A 15,285-nucleotide genomic window follows, 5' to 3' on the forward strand; every position below is an offset into this window, starting at 1 on the left:
GGGGTCGGGGCGGGGGGATGCCCGGAACTCCTGGGTGGTGGTGGGGTGCTCCTCTATGGCTGTGGGCGTCCTTCTCCGGTGGGGCCCTGCGTTGGGCTCTTCCGGCGCGGCGGGGGGGCTGCCTTCCTGGCTGGGCTGGGGCGGCGCTCTCTTTCCCTCCGCGCCTCCCTGCTCTCTGGCTCTGGGGGCCTCGCGGCGGTCCTGCTGGCCCTGGCCTGGGTGGCGGTCTTGGTCGCCCGGGGGGCGGTTGTTCCCTGCCTGTTCCCGTGTGGCGTTGGGGGAATTCCGGCTGCCGCTGCTGCTGTGGCGGGGGTCTGGGTGTGGGGGTGGCTGGGCGCTCCTCCTCCTTCTTTTCACATTCCACCATCCATTTTAGAAGAACATAAACACTCACCTGAGCACAGGTGTTAGCTCACCTTTGCACTAATAGTTTGCATGATTGAATGAATGAAAGATTTCACACTAGTTGGTTTAAAGGCATAGGTATGCGTTTGTGAACACTATCTGTTTTGTGTACATGTTGACATGTGGACATTTTTGCAGCTAGCAGGTGTGTTGATAACATTTGAGTGTGTGTGGACAGGCCCCGCCCTTTTTGTACTACATTTGAACCGTACCGTAATGATAAACAACCAGTAAACCTGTCTGCTCTATGCTGCTTCATGGTCTTGCCCCCCCCTCTCACTATCACCCCCCCCCCCCCCCCCTCTGACATCCCTCTCTCTTCTTCCCTTCTTTCCTTTTCCGTCTGGTCCAACACCAAAGATTTTAAAAACATGATTGAAATTAATAAAGTTTGGCCTCGATTACAAAAGGGGTTTATTCAGACATACCTTTGGTTTGTCTGAAGATTAATAACCCCTCTTGTTAAAGTAAAATATGTCCAACACAAGAGGCCCTCAGCTCTCATCTGCCTGCCTAGCTGTTGGACAGGACTGTCATGGTGGTCTGTCAGTTACTCTCCCCCTCCCCCACCTTCCCTGACTTTGACGCGACCAGCTGTTCTCACTCACCTCATCACTGCTGCTGCCTTCTTAAGGAGTCTGTGGATCTTCAGCCGACGCCAGTTCGTTGTTCCTCCCATGGTGCTTAGTCTGACCTATCCTTGCTCCTGTTTATTGCCAAGTTTCATGTCTTTAATTATTCCTCTCGAGCCGCCTCAGGAATTATCCACTCTGATACTCACCTGGTCGCAGTCCTCTGGTCACTCGTGCTTCGCTCCTGGATCTCCTCGTCAAGACGCCTCCAGCCAGCTGACGCTCCACCTTCTGGGAAGACGCCAACACTCATCTTCAGCCAAATTAAAATCTACTTCAGACTTACCTCCTGTCCGAGTCTCCTTCCGGGTTCCAGCACTTGGGTCATTCAGAATCTGCGTCATATCATGACAAGGACAAGTTAAAAAAAAAACAAAAAAACATTAGTGACATTTTATTTTCCATAGCTGGAAATAAATTCAGGAATCAAGGTAATAACTCCTAAATTTAACAGTGATTGCTTAAATTTCCGTCGTGTTTCAGATACATTTCTTATATTAGATAATCTTGTCCTTTAAAGTTTTTCCCAATCACTTCCCTTTGTTCTCTTTTTTACCATTTAACCACTGAGGCTTCAGCTTCAAAGATTACCATCAAGACTGCCGTAACTGTTGAACCGTTTATGCAATGAATGTAATTCAGCTGATTCTGAAAAGTGGCTTTGTGCCCATCAGGCAACATTTTACGGACATAAAGTTTTCAAACTGGTGCAGAGCCAATTTTCAACGCTGGTTTCTCTGCATCAGAATCATGGTGTTACATAATTTGCTTAAAGAGTAGAATAGTTATGGTTTGTCAAAGAGTGTGTGTAGGTGTTGCCTGATTATCAAAATAGGTGTCTCAGCAGAAACATAATGAATCCTTGAAAAGTTGCTCCCAGATTCAGGCTTTTTTAACAACATATCAATTAAACAGCTCCGTTTTTAATTCCTGTTGTGTGCAGGAATCAGTTCACATTAAGGATTGTTTTAAGTGAAACACGGATAGTTCCTCCAAAAGGTTAAGACCGTTTAACTGTCAGATGTCAGAACTCTGTCTCCCCCTCTAGTCACCGGCGGGAGCTGACCCCACAGTTCTAGCCATACTACAAGTAGGGATGGGCATCTTTAAGGTTTTAACGTTACTACTACTCTTATTGATACTGCTTATGGATCCGGTATTTTAAAGATACTCTTATCGATACTTTTTGAGGACGAAAAATAAACAACAAATTAAGAACATAAAGTGTTTTACTTCCTCATTATGCAACAACATTGTTTTTTTAACAAAACATTTTACTTTATACATTTTTCCAACTTGAAAAGTAAAATACATGAAAAAATAAGTTATTCAAAGAAAAATAAACACCAATGTTTTGACATGTTACTGTCATGATGTAAATATAAAACCAATTAAATTGATGTTTGAGTTCATAAAATCATCCCAGAGAAAGTCTCTATTTCAACTCCTGCAGGGAAAGCTGCGTCTGAATCTGACGCCCGTGTTTGCATCTCTGACAGAGTTTGAAGCCAAAGCCCCTCCCCCGCCTCTCCACCTGCTTTTCCTCTCTACCTGTTCACCTGTTCACATCCTCTGCAGCAGTGAGTCGTTTTTTTTCGCGCTCCTCCAGTGTGTTCTACACAGAGAGCGCTAAATACGGTCATCATAGGTTGACACGATAATCGGGGCGCTCTGGTGCAGATTTAATTAATTTTACCCGCGCGCCGTGTACTGTCTGAACAACAGCCCCGCCCCCCGTGCAGCACGACAGGAGAGGTGGAGGGGATGCCGGCTCAATACGAGAACCTGCCAGAGGCCTTCAATAAGCGGCGTGCCACACAACTCTCCACACCGGTCCCACAACTGTGCCATCGACCTCCTGCCCGGAACTATGCCCACCCAAGGTCAGGTGTTTCCGTTTTCTCAGCCTGAGTCAGAAGCCATACAGGCCAACATCTGAGAGGAGTTAGCAAAGGGCTTCATCGGATCATCTACATCCCCAGCCTCAGCCGACTTTATCTTTGTTAAAAAGACAAATGGTGGTCTGAGGCCATGTATTGACTATCCCAGGATTGTTGACGTGACTGGTAGGTCCTGTATCCCCTGCCTCTGGTTCCTGCAGCTCTGCACAGCTCGCTTCTTCACTGAGCTGGATTTAAGGAGTGTCTACAACCTCATCCGCATTCGAGCAGGGAATGAATGGAAGACCGGCTTTTCCACCACCACTGGACACTATGGACACCCGGTCAAACCCTTTGGTCTCTGTAACACCTCTCTATGATCCAGGCTTTCATCAATGACGTCTTCCGTGACATGTTGCAACGCTTTGTCGTTGTCTACATCGACGACATCCTGATCTACTCTTTTTTTTTTTTTTAACTTGTCCTGTCCAACAGCTGGGCAGACAGATGAGAGCTGAGGGCCTCTTGTGTTGGACATATTTTGCTTTAACAAGAGGGGTTATTAATCTTCAGACGAACCAAAGGTATGTCTGAATAAACCCCTTTGTAATTGAGGCCAAACTTTATTAATTTCAATCATGTCTGAAAATCTTTGGTGTTGGACCGGACAGAAAAGGAAAGAGGGGAAGAAGAGAGAGGGACGCTAGAGAGAGGGGGGGTAGGGGGGTGATAATAGGAGGGGAAGGGGGATAAGACCATGAAGCAGCATACAGCAACAAGTTTACTGGTTGTTAATCATTATGGTAAGGTTCAAATGCAGTACAAAAAGGGCGGGGCCCGTCCACACACACTCAAATGTTATAAACACACCTGCTAGCTGCAAAAATGTCCACCTGTCGACATGTACACAAAACAGATAGTGTTCACAAACGCATACTTATGCCTTAAAACCAACTAGTGTGAAATCTTTCAGTCATTCAGTCATGCAAACTGTTAGTGCAAAGGTGAGCTAACACCAGTGCTCAGGTGAGTGTTTATGTTCTTCTAAAATGGATGGTGGAACGTGAAAAGAAGGAGGGAGAGTGCCCAGCCATCCCCACCCCAAGACCCCCACCGCAGCAGCAGCGGCTGCCGGAATCCCCCCAACGCCACACGGGAACCGGCAGGGAACAACCGCCGCCCGGGCGACCAAGCCCGCCACCCAGGCCAGGGCCAGCAGGGCCGCCGCAAGGCCCCCAGAGCCAGAGGCCAGGGAGGCACGGAGGGAAAGAGAGCGCCGCCCCAGCCCAACCAGGAGAGCAGCCCCCCCCGCCGCGCCGGGAGAACCCAACGCAGGGCCCCACCGGAGAAGGACGCCCACAGCCCCAAACGAGCACCCCCCCACCACCCAGGAGTTCCGGGCATCCCCCCGCCCCAACCCCAGGTACGAGCCAGGACCCCCCAAGGGAGACCCGCTCCGCACTCCAGGCAGCCATCCGCCCGGCCCACGGTTGGTCCAGGGAGGAGCGAGGCAGGGGGCCTGCCGCCCCCGCTCAGGAGGGGGGAACCCCGGGGAAAAAAAGAGGGCCCACAAGGGGTGTTGTAAATATGGCCCGACCAGGCTCGGCCACAGTTGGAAATTTGGCGGGGCCCAGCACTCAGGAGCAAGGACCAGAACCCACCCCCCAGAGACCAGACACCCCCGGCTCAGATGTAATGTGAACCCCCCCACCGCGCGGAGAGAGCACCGCCGGGCCCAGGAAGCCGGCACCCCGGGGACACGGCCGCCGTTGCAAAGGGGCCCGTACCCCCCACCAGGGAAAAGGCAGGGGACAGATGGACCCAGGTCCCACCTTCCTTGCAAAATGTGTGTGCGTGTATGTGTGTTTGAGAGGGTGTGTGTGTGCATGTGTGTGTGTTTATGTTGGGATGTATATATTGAGGGGGGAGGGGTGTGTGTACTAAGGGGGGTGCAGTTAAAATTGGCGGGTAGGGCACTAAGGGGACATCTCCTGATTACTCACAGTGACGTCCCCTCACCCTCCCCACCAAGGGGCCCTAAATGTCTAAGGTGCGGTTAAAATTGGCGGGTGGGGTGCTAGGAGGACATCCGCTGCTTGCTGGCAGTGATGTCCAAGCACCCCCCCTACCAAGGGCCCTACATGTCTTTTTTTTTTATTTTATTTTTTTATTTTTTTATTTTTTTTTAACTTGTTCTGTCCAACAGCTGAGCAAACAGATTAGAGCTGAAAGCTTTTTGTGTTGGACAGGTTTTACTATCACAAAAAGAGGTTATATAGCTTCAAGAAACTAGAGTGTAGATTTGTATAAACCCCTTTTTGTCGTATTATTTTTTATTTATTTGTTACATTTAATGTGTGTGGGGAGGGAGAGGGGGAGAATGTGAGGGGAGGGTGGAAGAGAGTAAAAGGAAGAAAGGTGAAAAGGTGGGGGATACAAGCACTGATTTGACTAAGTTATTAATTTAAGCTGTAACAATTATACCAGATCTGCTGGAAAGACGAATGTTACATCAAAGGTGAAAATCTGACACTAAGATGAGCAAAAAAAAACTGTCCATCAATACACTGTAGGTAAGGAGGAGGGATGAAGCAGACAGGGAGCAGTGTGGCAGTGTGCACGTGCACGTGGGGGTGGAGATACATGCATGCTGCCGACGTGAACCGTGTGTTCATAAAGGGAGCCAGATCCTACCCAGCCAGACCAGCCAGACCAGGAGAGGGGAGGAGAGCCCCCCAGGCCAGAAGCCCCCCCAGCATCCGGACCCAGGCAGCCCGGGAGGGGAGGAGGAGGGGACCGCCCACCCCACCAGCCAGGCACAGAGAGGGCCCCCCTACAGGGGCCCCCCCAATGCCCAGAGGCACAAGCGAACCCAGTGTCCGGCCCCCAGGCCACAAGACAGGAGCGCTTAGCCGTACCAGGCGGCAGCCATGGGGGCCACCGGGCGCCGGACACCGAGACAAAGGCCAGGGACGAAGCCAGGGCCCCCGGAACCCATGAGCCGGCCACCACCCGACCGGCGCCCCGTCCCCGCAAGCCAGCCCAGGTACGCGACCCTAGCAACCCAGGGATCGCCACGCACCCACAGCCACAGCCACCCCCCTAAAACCCTACGCACTACAACCCCCCCCCCCCGCCATAATATCTGACCCCCCCTCCCCAACCCTCTCAGTGCCCTCCCCTCTCTGTGATGGGGAGGGAAAGCCCCAGAGGGTCCCAGCGAGCCAGCCCCCAGGTCGGTCCTACCCATGCACTCACACACACATACTCACAATTGGCGGGTAGGGCACTAAGGGGACATCTCCTGATTACTCACAGTGACGTCCCCTCACCCTCCCCACCAAGGGGCCCTAAATGTCTAAGGTGCGGTTAAAATTGGCGGGTGGGGTGCTAGGAGGACATCCGCTGCTTGCTGGCAGTGATGTCCAAGCACCCCCCCTACCAAGGGCCCTACATGTCTAAGGTGCAAATAAAACCGAAAGAGGGGGGGCCCACTCCATACGGCAACCATAGGAGGGGGGCCACTGCCTAGTAAACCCCCCCCAAGGCTCATCGCAGGCTAAGCCCCCCACCCCCTCACCCTATTATGAGGTTATATGAGGAAGGGGGTAAGTTGGGGACAGCTGATAGACTGTCCCCCGGTGGTCAAACAGCTGTCCCCCGCCCCCCCCCCCCCAGCAAGGGGGCCAGGCCCACCCAGCCCAGGGGCCCCACCCCCGGAGCAAGCCCAGGCCCCCACCCCCAAACGCCGGCCCTAGAAGAGCTCTGGTCAGGCCTTGACGGGACCGAGGCAGCCAACCGGCCGGGGAAACCGCCGATGGCCTCAGCGGAGACCCCGACCCGTCAACCCCCCCTGCCCCGTACCAATAGTGCCCCCCCCCCTCCCCCAGAATGCCCCCCCACAGGACAGGGCCGACAAGACCCCCCACCCCACCCACCCCCCAGACCCCGCAGCCGAAGCGGATGACACCCAGAGCGACCGGGGGCCCCAAGAGGGTTGTCCCGTCCCGCCCCAGAGCCAGGGAAGGGCCGATCCCAGCCCCAGGTGGCCGCTGGCCCCCCCCCCCCCCCGAGCAGCGCCCCCCGCCAACCCCCCCCAGCACAGGCAAAGGGACCACCCCCCCAAGCCAAGCCAGACCACCACCCCACCCCCCACCACGCACCCCCACACCCAAGCCCAGAGGACCACGCAGCGCCCCAGCCCGCCCCACCCAGGCGCCGGACCCGACCAACGGAGCCCCCACCACCCCCCACCAGGCACCGGAGGCCCCGACCCCCACCCCGGCCCACGGCAGAAGGGCAAGGAGCAGCGACGACCAGGCCCCCCCCCACCCCCTAAGTCACGGAGTTAGCCTAGGGAGACCAGAGAGACCGAATTCTTTCAAAGTTACTTGAACATTTTTTCCAAGCTGATATGATCAAGCAGCAGATTTCTGTGTTGAGTTATATTTATATATATATTTTTTGCTTTTCCAATTTATTAAAATAGTTTTTTTAGCAATGCAAAGAGTTATGAAAATGATAGAGCCTAATCCTCCTTCTACATCGATGGCACTCATGTCACCAAGCACACAAAGTGACGGTGAAGCTGTGATTGAAACCTTAAGCCAGACTGATAGATCGGCACATACCTGCTGCCAGAGAGCCTGGACAGGAGTGCAGAACCACAGTGCATGCATGTAATTGTCGGGTAGATTACTGTCACAGTGCTGACAAATGTCTGAGTTACTGAGACCCATCTTGAACATCCTCTGTCCAGTGTAGTAAATTCTGTGAAGAGTTTTGAGATGGATTAGCTGCAGATTTGGACTTTTTGTCATTTTAAAGGTGTTTAGACAAAGTTCTGACCAAAAACTTTCATCTGTGCTGATGCTCAAATCCGCATCCCATTTTGTTGTCGGAAGTGAAATATTGTTATCTAAATTGCATAAAAGTTTGTATATTTTGGAGAGAGTTGTATTCATTGAGAAATTGATCAGAGTGGTAACTACATCTGGTAGCTTTAAATCGTTGTCTCTGTATTTAAACTTTTTAGTAATAATTGATTTAAGTTGCTGATATTCCAAGAAGTTATATATTCCATGTTTGTCTTGAAGTTCCTGGGGAGTTATGAATCTTCTATCAATAATTATGTGCTCTAGTTGTTTTATGCCCCCTGCTTGCCAAGCTGGGAAGTGGATAATTTTTTTGTTTATGAGGATGTCTGGGTTGTTCCAGATGGGTGTCATTTTGCACGGTTGAAATGATGATTTTGATATTTTGAAAAATTCCCACCAGGCTGTTAAAGTGGCATTTATATTAATACTTTTGAAACAATCCTGTTTTTTAACTATTTGGCTAATAAATGGAAGATCTGACAGGTTGATCTTTCCACATAACGCCTGTTCCAAGTCTAACCATGAGTTAGTTTCTGGATTATTTTTTAACCATTTTAAGATGTATTGTAATCTATTTGCAAGAAAGTAATTGTGGAAGTTAGGTAATTCTAATCCTCCACAGCTTTTTGCAGATTTTAAAGTTTTTAGACTAATTCTTGCAGGTTTATTGTTCCATAGAAAGCTTGATATGGATGAGTCTAATGTTTTGAACCATTTTAATGGCGGTTGTGTGGGAATCATTGAGAAGAGATAATTAACTTTGGGTAAGATTTTCATTTTTACCGTGGCTACCTTGCCCATCCTGATCTACTCTGACACGTTATAGGAGCATGTTGCGCGTGTCCGGCAGGTCTTACAGCGGCAGTCCCTTCTGTTTCTGTCAGTTTTCAATGGTTTTGGTAAATGGTGGAGGTGCACTGTTGCACGCCATACTCAGAAGCTTGTTGCAATATATAGTATTAAAGAAAAAATCTTTCCGTTAAACCCATTTAATGAGAACCTTCACAAAAAGGAAACATTTTTTAGCTGCATCAGATTCAAAACCCTCAGTTCTACCCACCACGGAATCAGTTTGGAGGCTTTGTGACAAAACACATACATCTGGTTCAAAAGTGAATAATTGTTGTTTTTTCGGTGTTGAGAAACTACCTGGTCACTTTTATCCAGAGAAAACCCTGGAACATGAATAATGCTTTAAAAGATTTACAAACTTAAAAAACAAATGCTGCTGGATCTAATTCTTTGTCTGGCTAAATGAGTTTTTTTTCTTTTTCCAAATACTTGATAAAAAAAGTTAAGACAAAGGTTAGTAAATCAGTTTATGAGCAGGTTTTCATGTTTTTGACATGGCAACACAAACATGAGTCTTTGTCTCAGCCTGAGGCTGCAGCTGGGATGTGAGTTCCCTCCCCAGTATGTTCCTCCCACCTCTTTCATCAGAGAGCTTTTTGTCCCACGTTCTCATCGGGAAACTGGGAGCAACAAAAGTCAGGGGGAGGGGGGCAGAAGAGAACCTCAGAGGAGCTTTAAAGGAGAAGTCTGGATTCCTCCAGCTTCAGCCTTGTTTTTTGAGCGCTCAGAATCCTTTGACGCTGGCTTCTCCTCTTCATCATGATCCAGTCCTCCTACTCTGTGATCGGACTCCTCCTCCTTCTAGCTGGCATCACAGCAGCAGGTAAGGGGCGGAGGCAGGGCACAGGGTCAAGGGTGAAGCAGATGGTAGTTTGATCTGAGTGACATTTGGGCGTTCTCAGTTTTCAGCTCTGAAGCTAATCCACTTTCAGCACGATTTCCAACAACTTCTTTGGCTTTGCCCCCCCCCCCCCCCCCCCCCCCAAGCTTCCAGGCTGTGGTCAAACCCCAAAGAAAACTCTAAAATGTGGGTCAATCCCCCAGAGGCAGCTCTGTGATAACATGGAGCCCTGCAGAAACGAGGCTCACTCCACCACGAGCAAGAGATGCTCATGGAAAATAAAGTGGAGAACTGCTGACCGGCAGGAGGCAGAGCAGAAGAACAGGGGCTGGATGTCTGGATGAACAATCCTGCATGTTTACAGCACTAACAGTCTCTTAATGCCTCCAAAGAGAAAAAGACTCTTCTTGATGGCATGTTGGACCAATCAAGTGCTGAAATGAGCAGATTAGTAACAATTTTAACTAATTTTCATAAAAGTTTGGAGATCTGCCGGCTGACACTCTTGCAGACACTTTTTCCTGTTCCAGTAATCTGGAACAATCTAACTTGACGGATTACCATCTCCTGGCAAAGCTGTTTGGGGGGGGTGGGGGTGGGGGTCATATTTTTTTATGCTTTAAACTGCTAACAGGTCAAATCGTGTCATAACTTTCATCTTTCATCTTCTTTTTGGTTGTGTTCTGTTCTTTGTCATGGAAGCATTCTGTCCGCTGCAGAAAACCAGCGTTGGAAGGAAACATCTGAACGCTGACTCAGCGGCTTGGATCGGCGAGTTTCTGTGTCCTGTTGTGTGTTTGTGTTGTTGCTGCAACAGGTTCCCCACACTGAGAAGGAGCTGCAGCCACTCTAGTTACACAAAGACGCAATGACCTCACGCTCCAGCCTCGTCAACACCACATGCAGTTCATTACAGACCCTGAGGGTCAGGAAGCTGCAGTGCAGCTGCACCAGATGGGAGCACAGCTGTGAGGGGGAGTCACACTCTGTTCCTGCTTTTTGGAGGAGCTTTGCGTCTTCTGCAGACATCTGACCTCTGGTCGGTTCCCGTTGAGTTAAAGCAGGCGCTTTGCCAAACCAGCCCAGGCTGAGGGGAATCGGTGCACCTCATGACAGTGAGCTGACATGGGTCCCTGACCCCTCCCAGGACGCTCGCTGCATGTTTGCAGCTACACTTTCCTTCAGCCAGAATATTACAAGACAGGAAAATATTTTTGAGATTTCACAGAAATCTTTGGAGCTCCATATGCAAAGAAATGAACTGGATTTCATGTTTTTCTATGAATTCTGTGAAAAAGAAAACTGCAAGGCAGCTGCTAAAGAGGCTGAACATGTTTACATTCTTTCAGTGAAACAGAATGTTTCCAGGAACTGGAAGGAGAAAAACAACAAGGAATAACAAAGAAATGTTAAGGTTTGAAACTGAAAAAGAGGGGGAAGAGGATGACTGCAACCAGCACTGATGAAGAGGCCCAGGGCTCAGGACACTTTCAGAGCTCAGCTTTGGACTGCAGAAGGATCCGGAGCCAGATGTTAGGAAGATCCTTGTTTGACAGCTGGAGCTTCATCGCTGCTCTGTGAAAACACGTTCAGACCTCAGGAACTGGAGGTTAAATGTTTATTCTTCTCAAAAAAAGCCCACCAGCAAACAATCACACACGTGTTTTCAGTCAGTCATGTGATCCACGCCAACCCCCCTCACAGAACCCTTCCAAACATGCCAAACAGAGGTGAAGATGACTGGTTTTTACCAATCAAAAGACTTTTTCTCTGTTTGTTCATGACAAATATCCCCCCAAAGCTGTTGGGGGTGATATCTGTTGGGACTTTGGCTGCTTATACATTGGGAGAGCTAAGCTGACATGCTTCTGTTGGTGGGAACTGCAGAAAAACTCAACTGGACCAAACTCCCAGAAAACTTGAGGGTTTGGGGGCAGCACTGTACGACATAAACAGACCAGGGAGAGAAAAGTATATACGAAAGAAAGCAAGGATACAGGCTAGTTTGAGTAGTTTTCTATCATTTCCCCTCCTTGCTGTAATGAGTTTGTCAAAGTATTTTTAGACACATCATGAAGCACATATTTATGTCAATCCAGGGTGCACTTGTCGTGGGTGATGCTGCTGCTCAGTAACGTTCGTGACTTCTCCAATATTTCTGAAAGGCCGTCTTTCTTGCTGCTTGTGCATTATTTTGGGAAAATGAAAGCAGAGTCCCAAAGCCAGAACTTCTCAAATGTGCTGGCTTTAAAGAGGGGCGGGATTTGGAAACGTGCACGCCCCCACAGCATCACCAACGCCCCCACAGCTGTTTGTCAGGAGGACTCTTTCATGGGAATGTAGACCGACCCAAATCTGTCACTGCATGTTGTAGAAACCAATGATGGTGCTTCCCTACATGTTTGCGAGACATGTTTGAGTGCATGAATGTGTGCTTACCTCTGTGCATGTGTACACAAGTGTGTTAGCTGGTATATGTGTGTGTATAAGCCTGAATGTGTGTGTGTGTTTATTTCTCTGTGACTCAGCATAACTGGGCTTACAGAGCATCCGTTTATTTTTCCATAACACACACACACACAACAAGTCAATTTTCACATTGTCGCCTACCTGTTTTCTGGATTGTTTTAGCAGCATTAAGGTTGTTGGGATTGTTTTTCTCATTTCAGGTCCTGAATCTGACCTGCAGCCTCGTGCGGTGCGTTCAAGTGTCTGTCAAGAACACATAGATCTTCACAGCCGCATGGATGCAGTGGAGAAGGTGCAACTCTTCAATTTCCCCTCATCTAGGCTTTGCCACTTTCACAGGAGCCTCTTTATCCCTTATGCTATCTTAGATGACCCCCCCCCCTTCCATTGACGTGTTCTCCCTACCATGACAAAGGTGGATAAAGGTGGAAAGATTTCATGTAATCTATGGACACCAGTGAAGATCACAAATCATTGAAGACAAAAGGTTCAGAGCACTGTCTAGTGGGTCTAGATGACCCGACTCAGCTGTTTGGATTTATGGAATTATTAATATATATTATGTGAACTTTAGAAGAAGAATGAGATCGAATTGTAATAAATTCACACAACCATGAAATGGATTTGTTAACATAGCTCAAAGTTCAAGAGATCATAAGCAAAAATACAGAAGACTAAAATACAGAGATAACACAATGAAGTGTCCAGTGTCAATGAGGCTTTGTAGAGTCTAGTAGCTGATCAGCAAAAGTGCTTCTTCAGGCAGCAGCAAGGATGTTTCTGATTCTGACTGAAGAAGCTGCTTAGAGCATCCACTGTCCGATGCAGAGGGTGATGATGTCAGTTCTATTGCATCCTCCTCTCACCCCCAACAGAGTCCTGCAAACTCTGAAGGAACTCTGTCTCCTTCAGGTAGAGTTGAGTCTAGCCCTTCTTGTTCAGGACGTCTGTGTTAGTCGTCCAGTCCAGTCTGTCACTGAGGTGAACAAGCATGGATTCAGAAGAGTCCATTGTTATTTCCCTGGATGTTCCCCAGAAACAGGAGGGGATTTCCTTTTAACGTCGATAATCATTTCCTTTGACTTGCTGGCGTTAATCTGGAGTGCGATGTCCTCAATGACCGTCCTGTACTCCTCATCATCTTCATCTCTCACACATCCTGCGATGACAGTGTCATCCGAAAACCTCTGCAGGTGGCAGCGCTCCCATCATCTAATCAGTTTAACCCTTGTGCTATCGTAGATGACCCCCCCCTTACATTGACGTGTTCTCCCTACCATGACAAAGGTGGATAAAGGTGGAAAGATCTCATGTAATCCATGGACACCAGTGAAGATCACAAATCATTGAAGAAAAAAGGTTCAGAGCACTGTCTAGTGGGTCAAGATGACCCATCCCCCAATGTCAAATTGCCTAGGATAGCACAAGGTTTACGCTCTGATGCAGTTACTGTGGTCTTCAGGCAGACTTTTACTTCACAGTTATGGAAATGCCCGGAGAAAATCACGTGTTTGCTGTTGTTTATAAGGTCTTAGTGGAGCAGAAGACCCCTCACTCCAAAGGGCCTGGAAGAGCAGGAAACTGTCAGAGTTAACCATGAAACCACAAAACCTCAACCTTTTCCAAAATACTCCAAACAAACCCAGACTCAGTGGAACTTCAGCCCCTTAACAGTTTTGGCCTTCATTCATATGACTGCATAATTGATGAGTGAAAGGTTCATTATTTATACTACAACTTCTGAATGAATTATTCACATGTGGAGCTTGTCTGCTGCAGAGGATCGAGAGCACAGTGGAGAATCTGGAGGCAGAGCTGGCTGCTCTCCTGGACGCCGTCCAAGACTCACAGTGGAGCCCCCTGCTGGACAAAACAGGACAGACAGTGGTGGACATCCTGCAGGATCCAGAGCAGAGGAGCCGATCCTGAACGAAGAAGGCTGAACCTGAGCATCTACTTCTACAGAAAGTTTGTCAATAAAATGAGCCTCTTTGAACAAACTGAGTCTTTCCTGCATTTCTTGCTGTTGTTGCCTCGTCTAACCTGGTCGGAGAGAAAACTGAAAAAGATGACTCGCAGGCAGGACAGGTACTGGAAGGAAATTTATTTCTTTATCAAAGCAATTCAAGCAGCATGTTAAGGAACACATAATGAGCAATTCTCAGCCGGAAACGAGGTTTTTTACTGACTCCCTGTAAAAATCTGCAGCACGAGATGACAGGAGGCAAAAGGAGGAGCAGAAGGAGGGACGGAGAGTTCAGCTTTCACCTGCAAACTGAAGGAGGAGACAAGCTGCTGCTGCTGCTGGAAACACCAGAACGCTACCGTTTACCTTCAAACACCTACTGGCATTCAGAACAACACTAAGAAGTGCACTGGGGGTGCAAGCACTGTCCAGGAAGAAACACCAAAACAGAAGGTTTGGAAACTAAAGCTAAAGGAGCAAGTAAAAACCAACTATTTTACATTCTAAAATCAAGGATGTTTGGTTACGTCTACACTTCATGCCTATGCTGAGTGACAGGAATGACAGATAAGGCAGAAAATTCTTTTTTAGGGGTGGGGGCTTCCCTGATGTCCCAGTGATTTCCCTTTGCTGCACAGAAAGAATGCAACTCTTGACCTCATTCCACACTTTAACACGGGTCTGAGGCATTGCACTTCAACAGAGTGTTAAGACAACCTATGGGATGCCAAGAGATACTGTGTCATCCTAAACGATCATGCTGTCCATGTAACACTGGGATTAGAAGATCTGTACAAAACTCCCCGTCCAGAACCGTCCTGCAGGCCAGGGCGGGTCTGGAGGTGGAACCCAAAGCTCGTGCATGCACACATCAGCCAGAAGGAGGCTCAGGCTCCATAAGGTCCATGCAGAATAATAGACACATTAAAACGTTTGGGCGAGCTTCGTAACCCTTCATGACAGCCTGTAGATCTAATGTAAGGTGTGCGGTCACAGCTACAGGTTTTGGGCTTCTGCCCGTTTGCTGTTCCTCTGAAGAAAGATTCATCCCACTCTTGTGCATCAGAAACAGAAGGAGGCAGCCAGGAAACACTGCAAAACTGCTGAGTCGGCAGGACATCTACCCGCTCAGTTTGTGGAACAGGTGAGGAGCAACATCACAAGCTGCCTGGAAGGAAGAGTGAAAGCTCAGCAGTCTTCAGAGTGGAAGGGGAATCTCATCCTCTGTAAGCTTGAAAGGCCAGTTTGGGTGTGAGAGGAATAAATGTGCAGCATGTGCAGGCTCACGGCGCCGCCGCCATCCCTGTGAAAATGTTCTCTTACAACTCTGCAGAGCATTGTTTGGAGGAATGAACACAGCAAC

At 48.8% G+C, this 15,285-nt stretch overlaps 1 protein-coding gene and 1 long non-coding RNA gene across 2 annotated transcripts; both read left to right on the forward strand.

Moving 5' to 3' along the window:
• The first annotated feature begins 1,022 nt into the window (after positions 1–1,022).
• Positions 1,023–1,322, forward strand: LOC105355712. Its single transcript, XR_910055.3, has 2 exons — positions 1,023–1,085; positions 1,164–1,322. It is a non-coding gene; the product is annotated as an uncharacterized LOC105355712 (long non-coding RNA).
• Positions 1,323–9,247: 7,925 nt separating this feature from the next.
• LOC101173883 (placenta-specific protein 9) lies at positions 9,248–13,956 on the forward strand. Its single transcript, XM_004076865.4, has 3 exons — positions 9,248–9,469; positions 12,157–12,248; positions 13,736–13,956. The coding sequence occupies exons 1-3, from the start codon at positions 9,406–9,408 to the stop codon at positions 13,883–13,885; spliced, it is 306 nt and encodes a 101-aa protein (XP_004076913.1). The 5' UTR covers positions 9,248–9,405; the 3' UTR covers positions 13,886–13,956.
• The last annotated feature ends 1,329 nt before the right edge of the window (positions 13,957–15,285 follow it).

Source organism: Oryzias latipes, chromosome 15 (genome assembly GCF_002234675.1).
Source record: "Oryzias latipes chromosome 15, ASM223467v1".
Taxonomy (NCBI): domain Eukaryota; kingdom Metazoa; phylum Chordata; class Actinopteri; order Beloniformes; family Adrianichthyidae; genus Oryzias; species Oryzias latipes.

What these genes read in the sequence shown, in the direction of transcription:
- LOC101173883 (XM_004076865.4), top strand. Translation starts at nt 9,406, where the DNA reads ATGATCCAGTCCTCCTACTCTGTGATCGGACTCCTCCTCCTTCTAGCT. An exon ending in AGCTGGCATCACAGCAGCAG is followed by an intron (nt 9,470 to 12,156) that starts GTAAGGGGCGGA and finishes TTCTCATTTCAG; the next exon opens with GTCCTGAATCTGACCTGCAG. An exon ending in GCATGGATGCAGTGGAGAAG is followed by an intron (nt 12,249 to 13,735) that starts GTGCAACTCTTC and finishes TGTCTGCTGCAG; the next exon opens with AGGATCGAGAGCACAGTGGA.